The sequence below is a fragment of the Poromitra crassiceps genome (genome assembly GCF_964638095.1).
Source record: "Poromitra crassiceps genome assembly, chromosome: 20".
NCBI lineage: Eukaryota > Metazoa > Chordata > Actinopteri > Beryciformes > Melamphaidae > Poromitra > Poromitra crassiceps.
In genome coordinates this window covers 15,482,967-15,498,229 of record NC_139637.1, presented here as the reverse complement: position 1 = coordinate 15,498,229, position 15,263 = coordinate 15,482,967, and the positions used below count along the sequence as shown (strand labels likewise).

General features: G+C 43.1%; 1 protein-coding gene across 1 annotated transcript in view; it reads left to right on the top strand.

The window, feature by feature from the left end:
* The window catches only part of LOC310794896 (SRSF protein kinase 3), a gene marked incomplete at both ends in the record, with an annotated part of 23,829 nt that extends 23,228 nt beyond the window's left edge, over window positions 1-601 (top strand). Inside the window, 2 exons of the mRNA XM_083656936.1 lie at window positions 1-42; window positions 417-601. The exon at window positions 1-42 is cut by the window's left edge and continues 51 nt beyond it. Coding sequence (XP_083513062.1) covers window positions 1-42; window positions 417-601 — 227 coding nt within the window. The remainder of the gene's footprint in view (window positions 43-416) is intronic.
* Window positions 602-15,263: the final 14,662 nt, after the last annotated feature.

The following is a 15,263-nucleotide window of genomic DNA, read 5'->3' as shown; positions in this document are numbered from 1 at the left end:
TCTTGTCGGGCAAATACGCTGCAGAGTACTTCACCCGCAGAGGTGGGTATTGAAGTGAGCTTTTACTTTGTTGTTTTAGTGGCGCCATCGTTTTCGTTCCAAAACACCATCATATAGCTACAGCGATTTCTTCCAAAAGTATACCTAAACTGATTCAGCACATGATGAAAAAGAAATTGATGAAAAACAAATCAGGAAATGATTGTTTCCAAAATGAATGCATTGTGTTCTGGAATGAATATGATGTATGAATATGATGACTGTGAAAATTAGAGTACATGAAAGAAATGTACATGAAATAACTATAACTTTTTGACTATAATAAAAAAAACTGCCAATTACCACGCTTAAATAAATAGATAATTTATGTCTTACGTAGTTTCCTGTGAGCTTCCTTGTGATGTGTTTTCATCCAGGTGACCTGTGTCGCGTCGGCCGGCTCAGGCCCTGGAGCCTCTATGACATGCTGGTGGAGAAATACCACTTCCTGTTGGAGGAGGCCTCTGTGTTCTCAGACTTCCTGCGTCGCATGTTGGACTACCATCCAGAGAGGAGGGCCACCGCCGCTCAGTGCCTCCGCCACCCCTGGCTGGCTTCCTGATCACCTGACGCCAACCAAACGCCCTGCAGCCCTCGCCCCCATCGCTGCCGGTGGGTTTCAGCAGCTCGTCCCGGCACTTTGGCGGCCCCACATGGCAATGAGGGGTAACTGAAAAAATATATTTTTGAGTATATGGGGAGAATCCTAGTGCAGCTCTAAGCAAATCTGCCCCTACACCATGACTCAATGGTTCTTTGACGCTTGTCCCAGCTGCTTTCACCCAACCAGCAACCCGCAGGATGATAGTCTCAGAGTGTTGACTCTCTTGAATCTGCTATTTTCATAATTGAATTACAATTTCATGAAAAGGGGAAAAATATCTCCCACGACCAGAAATTAACTTATGAAGAAGATCCAAGGTCCCTATCCCAGGTTCCAGCTATCCAACAGATCTGATGTGCTACGCGGTAAAAAATAAATAAAAAATAAGTTTATGTTCAATTCTTATTCAGAATTCAGTGTTGTTACAGAATACTGGTGCTAAGTTTGAGATAGAGGATATTTCTAGTATTGTTTGTCACACCGTGCCTTAAAGGAACACTCTGCCCATTTTCAACCAGCTTTGTATCATTAGAACATCAGTAGTATATCAGAAAACTGTAAACGGTTTTGAAGTCTGTCATTTAATTTGACAGTTATTGAGTGTTAAAGTGTGGACCAGTGACATCACTGGTCCACACTAACTCAAATTAATAACTCATTAACTCAAATCAACTCTCAATAACTGTCAAACTATTCATCGTTCATCTAGTTTGACAGTTATTGAGAGTTGATTTGAGTTAATGAGTTATTAATTTGAGTTAATGTGGACCAGTGATGTCACTGGTCCACACTTTAACACTCAATAACTGTCAAATTAAATGACAGCCTTCAAAACCGTTTACAGTTTTCTGATATACTGATGTTCTAATGATACAAAGCTGGTTGAAAATGGGCGGAGTGTTCCTTTAAGACCCAATCGTTTTTATGAAACGTTTGTACCAAAGTTGATACTGTATGAATGTCGGTAATGAAATGATGCAACATTGTAGAAATGTAATATAATATAATATAATTAAGCTCATTACGTGCCGCTCTAATGATGCTATTTTTTTATGTGATGAACAATGTTTATGAATAAAATGAGAGGAAGTACAAATGTAAATTGTCGTGATTACTGAGGACACTCGGTAGTCTCTCTTTTGAGACAAAGTTCCAGTCTGTTCTATGAAAGTGCTTTCTCAAAGTTTTCTTTCTCTTAGGACGGATGTTTCCCCAATACTATCCGTCAGTGTCCTATTAATACACATATATCATATATATATTTATGTGAAAAGATAATAACACAGACCAGACCAGAGATCAAATCATAACATCAGTTATTTATGCCAAATATACTGTAGCTCTTTTCATGTGTTTATTTGTTACTTTCATGCATACAGCATAACAGATATTTCAAATCTCTAAACATTAGAAACTATAGATGTTCTCAAACACAACTTGTAACTGAAGAATATTTTCTTCGTCTTCTTGCGGCAACGCCTTTGGGTGTGAATTCATCAGCAGAGTGAACTCACGTTGAACCCAATACACTGGGAGAGGACAGAAGGCCGTGCGCCACCAACAAACTGCTGCTCAAAATGAGTTGTGCAATATAATCTTAATAGTTTAGCCACAAACCTTTTGAATTATTCACCAAAACAAGACTTCCCTGCATGACACGCGGTCAAGTGCACCACAGGAGAACGAAGAGTATAAATTAAATGGCAACTTGACCTTTAGAAAGACAATACTCCACTTTTGTTCTCTGTGGTCTCACTAAGACAGCAGCATCATCATCACGTAGTTGTCCTTATTAATGTGCAATTAATATGATCAAAGTTATACTAAGTGGGTCTGGTCCTGACGTGAGTCCCGGCACGGCGTCTGGTGGGGTCCGAATGAGGCCAAACTTCTTAGAAGGTTTCCAGAACCCCCGTTTGAATAGTTTATATACACTATGCACTTTGTAGATCGTCCAATTTCGACACGTAAAATATGTTTTTATAGTGTCCCGTTTCATCCTATCCAGCTGTAGGCTCGGCACTCCACCAGTGGGTTCTCCTTGTAAACCACCACATAACCACACTCTGTCCTCAGCCGACGACACTTCCTGGGCCAGGAGGTGGGCTTCATTGGCCTGGGAGGGGGAGGAGCTCTAGGTTAGAGAAGCATTGAGTGATTGCTTGATTGCGTGCTTGATTGATTCACTGATTGATTGATTGAGAAGACGAGAAGAGGAGAGGAGAGAAGAGGAGAAAAAGAGAAGAGGAGAGGAGAGAAGAGAAGAGGAGAAAAAGAGGAGAGGAGAGGAGAGGAGAGGAGAGGAGAGGAGAGGAGAGGAGAGGAGAGGAGAGGAGAGGAGAGGAGAGGAGAGAAGAGGAATAGGAGAGGAATAGGAGAGGAGAGGAGAGGAGAGGAGAGAAGAGAGGAGGAGAGGAGGAGAGGAGAGGAGAGTGGAGAGGATGGGAATGGAGAGGGGAGGGGAGGAGAAGAGGAGAGGAGGAGAGGAGAGAAGAGAGGAGGAGAGGAGGAGAGGAGAGGAGAGTGGAGAGGATGGGAATGGAGAGGGGAGGGGAGGAGAAGAGGAGAGGAGAGAAGAGGAGGAGAGGAGAGAGGAGGAGAGAAGAGAGGAGGAAAGGAGAGGAGAGGGGAGGAGAGAAGAGAGGAGAGGAGAGGAGAGGAGAGGAGAGGAGAGGAGAGGAGAGGAGAGGAGAGGAGAGGAGAGGAGAGGAGAGGAGAGGAGAGGAGAGGAGAGGAGAGGAGAGGAGAGGAGTAAGGCATTACAGAACTCAATTCAGTAGAAGGGAACATTGGACTCACGCGGAGCAGAAGAAGCCAAACTCATGACAGCAGCACTTGTCACAGCCTCTCCGGAAAGACTCTCCTGGTTTGTAAGACTTCTCTTTATACGAGCAGACGCCTGTGGAAGAAAAGAGCAGCAATGTGACACAGCGTGAGTATCTCTTGCATGAAGGCCTTTTGGCTACAAATCTGTACTCCTTTCCTTTCCTATATTCCACCTCCAGTATACAGCAGCCCGTTGAAAACACCTACAGTATACAGCAGCCCGTTGAAAACACCTACAGTATACAGCAGCCCGTTGAAAACACCTACAGTATACAGCAGCCCGTTGAAAAGCCCGCGTGAAGATCTCTTCATTTACAGCAGGGATGTTAACTCAAATGCAGGCCTATACGTGTAGCTCTAGTTGTCAAAGGCTATACATTTCTCTCCATATGCCAGAAAACATAAACCTCCAACGGTAAGAGGTTGGCACATTTAACGGCTGAATCAAGTTTCTTCAGTGAGTTATTCATACTTTGCTTTTTAATAAGTCACTATGCAAGTTTTTATTTGATTTCTGTGTGTGTGTGTGTGTGTGTGTGTGTGTGTGTGTGTGTGTGTGTGTGTGTGTGTGTGTGTGTGTGTGTGTGTGTGTGTGTGCGTGCGCGTGTGTGTGTGTGTGTGTAACCGAAGTGAATCCCAGTGGTAGCGAGTAGGTTGGTTAAACTCCCCCAGGCACGTTAAAGGGCCCTTATCAGAATCACCTCCACCAAGGGAGCTATAGCTCTCTTGGTGCAGTGGTTAACGTGTCCGCCTCGTAAGCCGAAGGTCGGCAGTTCGAATCCACCCCTGGGCAAGCCCTTAACACGGGTTACTGCGAGTACCACCTACACAACGCCGTTACGTGTGTGTGTGTGTGTGTGTGTGTGTGTGTGTGTGTGTGTGTGTGTGTGTGTGTGTGTGTGTGAGAAACTGCTCTTACCTTTGAAATGGTACATGGAGGCCTCTGAGCGTCCTTTGCTCCACAGAAGCAGGAGAGAGAAGCTGACAGCGAAGAGCAGCGAGCACCACCAGCACTGAACATTACGTGCTGGACGCAACATTTCCGCGCGCTCTCCGCCTCGCTCCTCTACGGACGGCAATGAAATAAAATCTAAGATCTGATTGATCCGGTATCTGATCTGAAATTGTCTTCTTTCCGATTGCAGTGTTAGCTTGCCTTTCAGCACTAATTGCTGTCACTTGAAGTGTCTGTCCCCCAGAGGTGTAAGCCAGCTCCAGCAGTGGTAATCTCATGGGAATGTCCAGTAAAGTCCAGTAAAGTGACGATTTACTAGACACGGGACCTGTATTTATACTCGCACATCTGACCAAATGTTTACTTCACCTCAGCTACTCCCCAGCCTCGCTCCTGCACCTTCTTGTTGCAGAGCGGAGAGGTGTTTGGATGTTGGCTGTGTACCCATGCATCCCTAAATATTACCCTTGGCCCTTGCTTGGCGCGCATGTGGCCACGTGGGTGAAAAGGACGGTCCGGACTTTATAATGCTGGCCCATTAGTTTAGATGCGGTTTCTATCGTCAACCATGCGCACGCATGCACACACACACGCACGCACGCGCGCGCGCACGCACGCACACGCACACACACACACACACACACACACACACACACGCAGTAGGCTACAAGATGTCTTTACATTAGCATTGTCCCCTGTGTGTAGAAAGCGTTTCAAGCTAAATTATCACACGAAAGTACAATTCCGAAGCCTCAGAAACGCATGAAAAATATTGGGATATTCAGAATGTATTGTTCTGCTATTTCTGAAAGCGTCCTGGTATACAGAGACATTATAGGGAATAAGGAGGTCGTCACGATTCCCACAGGAATTCCACATGTGCTTTTGACTGTTTACATTTGCTGCAGTAGCAATATAGCATGAATAGCTAACAGTTCCACAGCATAACATAGAGACACTGCGGAGCGCTTCATCATTCAGAAACCACACCCAAAACGGGGGAAAACACAAGCTCCCGTCCAATCCTGGAGTTCTCCTATGTCGCGTGCGTGGTCGCGTGTTGCCAACACGTTCTCACTCCGAGCACGTAGCATATTGACGCTTTGTCCCGTACCTTATGCGCCACTTGTTACTAACACTAAACTCAATGCAAACCCATAGAAGTCATCTTTGACGCTTATGGCAACTGCTCCCCCATCAGCCTAACTGCTCGCCCATTAGCGTCTGGGGGGAGGTTAGGTTTAGGCGTGGGGGGTGGGAGAGGTTAGGTTTAGGGTCTGGGGGTTTAGGCATGGGGGTGGGAGAGGTTAGGGTTAGGGTTAGGGTCTGGGGGAGGTTAGGTTTAGGCATGGGGGGTGGGAGAGGTTAGGTTTAGGGTTAGGGTCTGGGAGAGGTTAGTTCCTCCAGACCCTAAAGGGGAGCACTTGACTAACGGGGGAGCAGTTAGGCGAATGGGAGAGCAGTTAGGCTAATGGGGGAGCAGTTGCCATAAGCGTCAAAGATTACTTCCATGGGTTTGCATTGAGTTTAGTCGGAAAGCCCAAGTCGTTTCATGTGTCGCTCAAGGGTACCATGTTAGTAACAAGCGACGCACAAGGGACGGGACAAAGCGTCAATATGCTACGCGCTCGGAGTGAGAACGGGTTGGTGTTGCACACAAAGATCATAGCTACGGAAGATGAACACTCCAACTTACTTCATTGACAGGTAGATCCACATTTTTCTTCTCGCCAATTCTCCTTGTTTTCCTCGGGAGTACAAAAAAACTTTAACTGGCGATTTTTTTTACATTTGTTGTCTGTGCAGCCCCACCACACAACAGCTTATAGCTATGTTTAATTCAAGGAATATGACGCTGGTGTATGGACGTGAACGGAGAGCTTTCCCCCGTGATGGGTGTGTCCTATTTCATGCAGTGTCTCTATGCATGATGCAGCTGTTGGTGCAAAGGAAATATGGTGCATTTTTATCTCTATAGGTCCTACTGTATACCTCTATAATCTTACAACTGGTGCGAAACCCTCATATTTGGGTGTGTGTGGTAGCTTGTTACTGTACGCGCCAGGTTGTGGCTGTATACTGTTAATGAAAAATATTGACAATCAATTAAGGTTAATTAAATACTGCCTGGATGGGATGGATACACTATAATGCTGTCTCATGCATGCACAGCCAGATAGCCAACACATCAATTCATGCATTCTGACACAAAGACAAACTGTCTCTCTGTCTCTCGCTCTCACACACTTAAACTAAGAATAGGCACATTTCACTGGAGATGTGACAAACCACACAAGCGTTTCTGGCCCAGCTCTTCCTTCCTGACACACCACGCTCCCACAGAAGAGAAAACAAACTGGACATGAAGGGACTGGAAGGAAGTTGTGGTGGGCCTGAAACCACCCTCATCTCCACCACGCCCCGCTCACTCCCATAAGTTCTGGACTCGGACTCGAACACTATGGGAACTCGAGACTCGACTTGGACTCGAGATACAGTGACTTGACCGCACACTGGCCTGAACACTATTTATGAACCTTTTCTATAGAGTACCGCAGGGATGATGTATTTTTGTAGGCTTTATCCAGAAATCGCCGCCATTTTGGTTCTTCAGTGGAAAAGTCTATGGGGGTTTTAGAATGTGGATTTCACTTAAATGCATAAAATAAGCTCTGTGGTTAACAAACGTTTATGAGAACCAAATTTGGGTTCAGCAGGATACTCTTCACAAACGTGAAAAACTCTTATGCCCTTTGAAGCGTTTTATAAAAATCGCGGCGTTTAAAAAACAAACGCATTTATGTTCCAAAAGTCAGGCTATGTAATTAAAATAAGAAATTATAAATTGAGTCATGTTTCCTGAGACAAGGTTCAGAGATCTATTTCTGTATTCAAAAACTATAAGGAGGATTCGTCCACAGTGAGCCACTAAGGCTACTAAATTCGTAATTTTGTCCATCGGTGTTGATGAGCAGTAAAGCTGCATTATGGCCTCAAGGCTACCTCTGTTGACCTTCCTCTTGTGACCACCTGACAGTGCTTTGTGCTTTGTCCTGTGACCACCTGACACTATAGTGCTTTGTCCTGTGACCACCTGACAGCGCCGCTAGAGCCACCTTTGCGCCACATCCTGGAGGAATTGCAGGGTGGAGGAAGCCGTACTTCCACAAATGCGTTGCTAAATGGCCGACTGTCACACAGTGTGGTAGGTAGAAGTCAACAGATGCCAGTGTTTGCTAGGCTGACTGCGGTTGGTACGGCTGTAAACAAGCCAATGAGGTTGTGCCACTACGGTGTAGCAGTGTGGTAGGTGGGGTAGGTCAGCAGAGGAGGACCACACAGACAACCAGACCGCTGATGATCACAGTGTTATGACAAGTCAAGTCAGCTGTTCTATTAGCATCCTCTCATTTCCTGTCTCATTTCCTGTGCCTGCAAAACTTTACCTTGACATATTTCTGCAACGACGCTACCAAGATAAATCACTGCACATGAATGTATAGGCAATTTAAATGATTATGGCCTTTCCCCTGCTTTAGCGCTTTATATTCTCAGATGGATAAACAGGTTCGCTCACAGGTTCCCTTGAAAGTTTGGGAATTTTAGAAAAATCTAATCAAGGCATTGAACGTTTTTGAAAATAGACAGACTATAAATAGACCATTGAAAGTGCTTGAATTTATATATTTTGTGCAATTATAGAAACTGACAAAAATAGAAGTCCTTTTGATATTTATTTTACTTAACGCATAAGACGGCATCGTTTGAAAAAGTGTTCACACGTCCAAGCCCCTCTCTTTTTCATTTCTTTTGTCTTTGAGCTTCTGTAAAGCTCGTTAGTTCTCGTTAGAAAAAGTTCTCAGTAATTACATTGATCCGTGTCTCAAACGATGGATCCTTGAATTTGAGGGAATTAGGCCTGGAAAGAAAACCCTTGAAAAGTCCTTGCATGTGATGTCTAAGAACGAAAGTGTGGGAACCCTGTTTATATTCTCATAATGGATAAAAGAACATAATAGTTCTGTGAATAACATTGTTTGCTAACTGTGGTGGTTCCTGCCTCTGATCTTTGTCAGGCCAAAGTCCTCTCTTTTCTTCACCACATTTCACTTTCGGGAAGGAAGACCACACAGAGAATCAATGGCAATGCCACCCTGTTAGTGGGCATCTGTCTGTACTGGCCCGCCCCTCACTATACCCTCTTGGTAGTTGGCCCTTTTTCCAGGGGAGAATGCAATGTTTCCCAAACTATGGGTCGGAACCCAATTTGGGTCGCGGACCCGTGGTGGGGTGGGTCGGCAACTGGTCATCATGACAACTCATCACCCTATGTTTTTTGTGAGTTTTGGTCCCAGGGAGACACAAAATATATCTTTTTGGATCCCAAGATGAAAAGGTTTGGGAACTCCCCGGCTAATGTGATATTTTTGGTCGTGTGACTCAGCTTCAGTGCACAACAAGACTTCATGCATGGCTGTGTTGCTAATTACATAAATCTATGTGTTCGACTACAAATTAGTTTTCGCATCAAGGGGACCCCTAAACTGACACAAATTAGACCCGTTTGATAAGATTTTGTTCCATCCCCCCCATCTGATGTTTTGCTTATAAATGTTTTATTACAGAAAGTGTATGAAACCCATGAGCAAAATAGTCACACATTCTGTCATTGTGTTACTTATGGATGGAATTATAGTGAACATAAATCACCCCCCCCCCTTCCCCTTTTGCTGGGGACCCCCGGAACCTCCTCAAGGACCCCTGGGGGTTCCCGGACCCCACATTGAGAACCAGTGACTTAGTACATAAAATGTATGTACTAAGTCACTGGTTCTGGATGGATATGGACATCAGGAACCCTTCTTGTATGCACATAGCATAATACATTATATATGCTATGGATAGTAAGACTGTATGTATATACCCACAGACCATAATAATAATTGCTTTGAACCCAAATGATTGACTCATTGATTGCTTATGAAGTGTCTTCTTTTTGAATGTAAAATATCTTTATTCGACCTTCTCAAAATGTGTTTCAATAACAGAAATTGTCATCATGGTGAGTTGGAATACTATTCACAACTAGGAATTAATTCGACATTGTAATTTTCAAATCAAAATCAGCATGTCATCGTAATCCATGAAAAGCAACAGGCTCTAGCTTTCATTCTCTGTCCACTTGTCCACTATCAAGCAACTTTATAAAGAGACTTTATACATTTTTGGATGTTGAGATTTCAACAAGCAGTCACCCATTAGTACGCGAGTCAAAATTGAATGTGAGATGTGAAGTCTGATGTGACAGAACAACAATCATCATACTTCTCAACCAAAATACAAAGAAAGTAAAGCATAACAGAAAGGAAAACGTCTTTAGTAACACGTAAAACAAAGAGCTCATCAGAAGTACTTGACAAATATCAGTATATCATTCTTTTGTTATACAAAACAAAAACAGGTTATTATTTTTTATTTTTTCCATGTTGACACATGATAGTTGATGATATTTTGGCAACATTTGAATTTTAGATGTTAACAAAAAGTCAACTATTATCATAACATAATATATCACTGCACGTTATTCATCTCGGCCCCACGGCGCCCCACCCCCAACATCACTTCTTTATACATGATATTGCATGATAAAAAAAAACGATGATGAAATCATTGACAATTGAATGACATTTACATACTTAGTCAACAAACATTTGTTTGCCGCTAGAGATTTTAAATGACTTCTCAATGACTCTGTATCCATTTCTTAGCTTTTGATTCAACCTCATGTCTTTCTATAATGTGATTCAAGGTTGGGGTGAATTCAGCTTCAATGCATTTGAACGCAGTTCAATCGCAAACCAAAGAAAAAATCTATGCGCATTTCTCTAAATATGAAAACATTTTTATGTATTTCCCCCCAAAAGCATAACAAATCCACGGTATCATTAAATGATTGGGAATAAAACACTCTAGTGTTGACAAATGGATTGACATTTGAGTTTGAAACTGAATTGACCTCAACCCTGCAGTGTACACCAACTTGATTCAGAGCTCAGTCAGAATATTAATATATATAGGTGACATATATAATAATATATAATGATATATATATTATATATATGAATATATATATTATGTACTTTTAGTAAAAACACTACAGTGTCACTACTTGTTTTGCTGGTTCTGCACCACATCTGAATTAAATCAAGAGTTCTTAGAGGCACCTGGAGTGGTACAAATATGTGCTCATCAGGGTTAAGGTATCGTCAGTTCATTATTAAGGTATTACTGTATTCAGTTCATCGTCAAGTCCTCAGGGAAGGAGTACTAGGAAAGGAGACCGGTAATGATGCTTGGAAGCCTGACGTGAACAGTTATTCTCTTTTCCGGATTTGTCGTAAAATATGTCCTGGGCCCATGATAGTTTCCCCAAACGAGAAATGCAAACTAGCTATAGGATGACTGTAGACGTCCAAATCACAATATGCGAGAGAGACATTATACTGCCCAGTTTATGCAAACTTTAGATATAAAAACTGACCGTGCACTGATTTCCGCGATGTCTCTTGTAAATATCAAAAGCAAAAAAGATATTTCTTTCGGGTACTAAATGTATGAGGTCTGTAGACACAGTTTCACTTGTTTTTATCCTAACATTTGTTTGTACAGTTAAGTTCGAGGATAAAGCCTTTTCTTGAATGCGGGCCCAGCATTCCTAACCTACGGTGGTTGATATCTGCAGGCCGAGGGGACATTTTGCCTGCATGGAGGGACAGCATCATTAGCTTCAGCATGAGGGCTGTTTTTATGGTCTTAAAGGCCCAATTTGGAAGCCGAGAACAACATCGATCTTTGTCCAAATTCGTCAAACTGAAACTTGACTCGCAAGCGACGGTATGGAGCGATCACGCATCATTTGAGTTAAGACCACATCACTAGATCGCAGAGTAACACTTTTCAGATAGTTCACGCCTCCAAATTGTTCTACCATTTCCAGAATGAGCCTTTATTAAAGTACTGTGTATACACAGCTTCCTGAGAGTCAGCTAGCTACCGTTCTAAAAAACACACTGCACATCTAGCTATCTGCTCATTAGTGTAGGGACGCATCGATACCCATACTTGTTTAAGATGTCGGGCCGATACCAGGCTAAAATTTGGCATCGTGTAAGAGAGTTTACGAAAAACCATGTGCAACAAGTCAAGAAAAATACTTGATTTCTGCCTTTTCATACATGACATCTGCCACATCTCTCTAATGGAGAAACATTGATTACTGTATGTTTCAATCATTTTTGCCCCGAACCCCCAAATATAAATGCTCTAAGACTATATCGTTCCACAAAAGTAATGGATCAGTCCAGCATTTGGTGTCATCTGATAGTTAAACCTTAAAGGGACAGCTCACGCTAAAATCCAAAATACATATTTTTCCTCTCACCTGTACTGCTATTTATCCATCTATATCGTTTTGGGATAGTTGCCTGAGTTTTGGAGATATCGGCCGCAGAGATGTCTGCCTTCCCTTGAATACAATGGAACTGGATGTCACTCGGCTTGTAGTGCTCGAAGCAGCAAAAAAATACATTTGAAAAACTCAACAGCAATGTCTCTTTCCAGAAATCATGACCCAGTTACTCAAAAAAATGCACAGACTTTGTTGTGAGCAGTTTCATGTAGCAACTATTTTCTTTTGCAGTCTCATGAAGGAACTAGCTAGCAGCTAGCGGCTGTAGTTCGGTCAAAAGAAAATAGTTTCTCCATGAAACTGCTCATAACAAGGTCTGTGGATTATCTTGAGTAACGGGGTCCTGATTTCTGGAAAGAGACATTGCTGTTGAGTTTATCAAATGTATTTCTTTGGCACTTTGAGCACCACAAGCCGAGTGGCATCCAGTTCCATTGTATTGGAGAGAAGGCAGAAACTCTGCGGCCGATATCTCCAAAACTCAGGCAAACTAACACAAAACAATATAGATGGATAAATAGCAGTACAGGTGAGAGGGAATATATGTATTTTGGATTTTAGGGTGAGCTGTCCCTTTAATGATTGGAATTGTCAACAGTGAAAACGTGCTATCAGCGCATCCCTAATACAGTGTAACACGGATTATGAATTAATATATGATATAATGTTGTGTAATCAATTCCTCTTTAGACATAATTTCCAACTAATTTATTGACTAGCGATGGTACTTAGATACAGTCAGCTGCTCTCTGCAGATGGCAGAGGCTTACAGAAGATCTTCAATGCGTATGCTCTGCGTATGAATGATCTCGCCTGCCACAATGGACCTGTTTGGATTTCCGCACATGGGCAAAGCTCGGCGGTTTCTCATGCACAACTGCAGGGTGGCGCTTTTATTACGTGACACATTTCATTCCGATGACGATTAGACGCAGGTTTGATGCGTTAGGAGGAGCGGTTAAGTGTTGCTCTGAGAGTGATAGAGGCCCCGTGGTGCTATGGGACCCAGCCTACTGCAACACCACTCTCATCAGGACCACAGATACTGTGATAATCAGTGTCAGTGATGATGTCCAAAATACCAAATGTCACAGCAACAACACCCAACAGCGCACTCAACACTGCACCCGTGGCAACATCGACGTTCCTACAATCAGAGTAAAGAATTCCCTCGTGGGGTATATTATGGATTTTAGAGGTTACCAGCACATGGGCGCTAACTGAAAAAGTTTTCTTCCACGTATAGCATCCATCCATACGAATATAAAACAGGAGAAACAAGAAAGATTGCTAAGTACTGTAGCGCCCCCCGGTTAGCACAAGAGTTGCCAAAGCAACCTGTAAAGTGTGGCTATCGCCAATCGCGTCGTTCACCAATCAGATTGCTTGACGAAACGACTCTGTATAAATTGCAATAATGTTCATGGTGCATTGTCATAACTGTTTCAATAACAAGTCATGTCGTGGATGTTACAATAACAACCAATGACAGTGGTGTCATTGTCTCGAGTGCTACATTAAGTTTCATTGATGTCGGCTTAACAATTAATCAGCGTCAGCGTTACAAATATGCCCATGTGTCGCCACGTCGCAGTAACAGCAATTTGTTGTTACTGATGCTACATTCAGAATATCTTTTCACCGATGTAACCAAGCATGGTTCAAACTAAAGGATTTATTCGTAACATACCAAGTCACAGTACTCAGGAGACTAATAGCCCATGATTGAGGCAACATTTTTGAAGCAATGTAGACGGGCAATTTTGTTAACAGTTCTCACCAACTGGATTTGTCCATGAGACATTTCTTCCTTTTTGCCCATTGGGTTCTCGACTTTGATTTTGTCCTACCGAGTCCTATCTACCGAGTCCTATCTACAGAGTCCTATCTACCGAGTCCTATCTACCGAGTCCTATCCCGACATTGCTTATTGCCGTTGTCTGGAAAGGATCGCTGCAGCACTTGGGGCTTCCCTCTGACAGAGGACACAAGTCATCCAGCCTTAAGACATCTGTGGAGCAAACCACTTGCTGCACGCTGGACCCAAAACAAGAGTCAACGGCACACTCAGGAGAGGGCTTCTGTGAGCGAGTTCAAGCAGGAAGACCATCCCTTCCACTTTGCACTGGGTCGCTGGCTCACACATGAACTTGCTGGCTTATCTACTCTGGCTGTCGGTCAGCCAATGATCTTGCCGGGCAGGTGGCATTTAAATGTGCCTATACCTGACTTCCTTCCTGCCATTTCAGTGTGTGTGTGTGTGTGTGCCGCTCCACCCCGCCACTCAATGGCTCCCCTAGAGGGGGGGGGGGGGGATCTGCAGAAGGTTTTACCCCCTATACATTTGATCCCGTGCGAGGTCACCGGCCAAATCTCTTGTCTTGTCTTTTGTGCATCACCTTTCCTGTCTTCCCTGGTTGAATTGGTTTTGCGAGTCATCGCAAGCAATTCGCTTTTAATTCAGAGTGAAATCATGATTCCTTATTTTGATTTTGACCTAAGTGGAAAAGCAACAGCTGCCATCCAGTTGAGCGAATATGTAGGTGCATAAGAATAGTGCAGCAGGGTGGGTAAAATACGACGATAAGGGGTTTGTTTTGGAGTGATATTCATAGGAGGGCACAAGTGACACAAGTCTTCATTTACCCCTATAAAACTTCAAAAACACAACGGGACTTGTGATCACGCGTGATCACTTTGATCGCCGTGTTGTCTGTTGAATATCGAGCGAGATCTCCTTTGTAATTCCACCGAATCAGCTGTTTCAGCGAGGACCCATAAAAGACACAATGGATGTGCGCTCGCTGCCTGCGACGCTCTTCCGGCACAGGGAACACTGAAACCAAGTTGCAGAAATACTAGACTTGAATGCATTAGAGTCAGGTGAGGTTTTGTTGTAGTCTGTTTGTTAGCAGTAATGCTATTTACATAGTTGGGTCTGTACAGTAGAGAATCTCCCAGAGATGTTCTGTTAAGCTGCGATGGGGTACTCCTTTGAATTCCATTCCGCATTTTCAGTCCTTTGATGAAGAACCATACAAGTCCCTGTTCTTAATGTTCTCAATGTTCAGCGTTCTTGCCACTGTAATGTCAGTCTCGACTCTATTACTTGAAGTGTAAATGTTCTTGAAAGTACATCACTTCTGCTATCCGAAACTACAAATGTGCACAACACACAAGCTTAAAGTCTTTTGAATAACAGCATTTGAAGACATCATCTATTTAAGAATTATAGAGGGACATATGGTTCTTCATCTGAAGGATTCATTTAGTAATTTCTGACACAAATCGAGACTTTAAATACAGCAAATCTTTTTTTTTTAATCATAAAGTTATTTGTTGACAAAGTCGAGTGTTAAATGCACTGTACA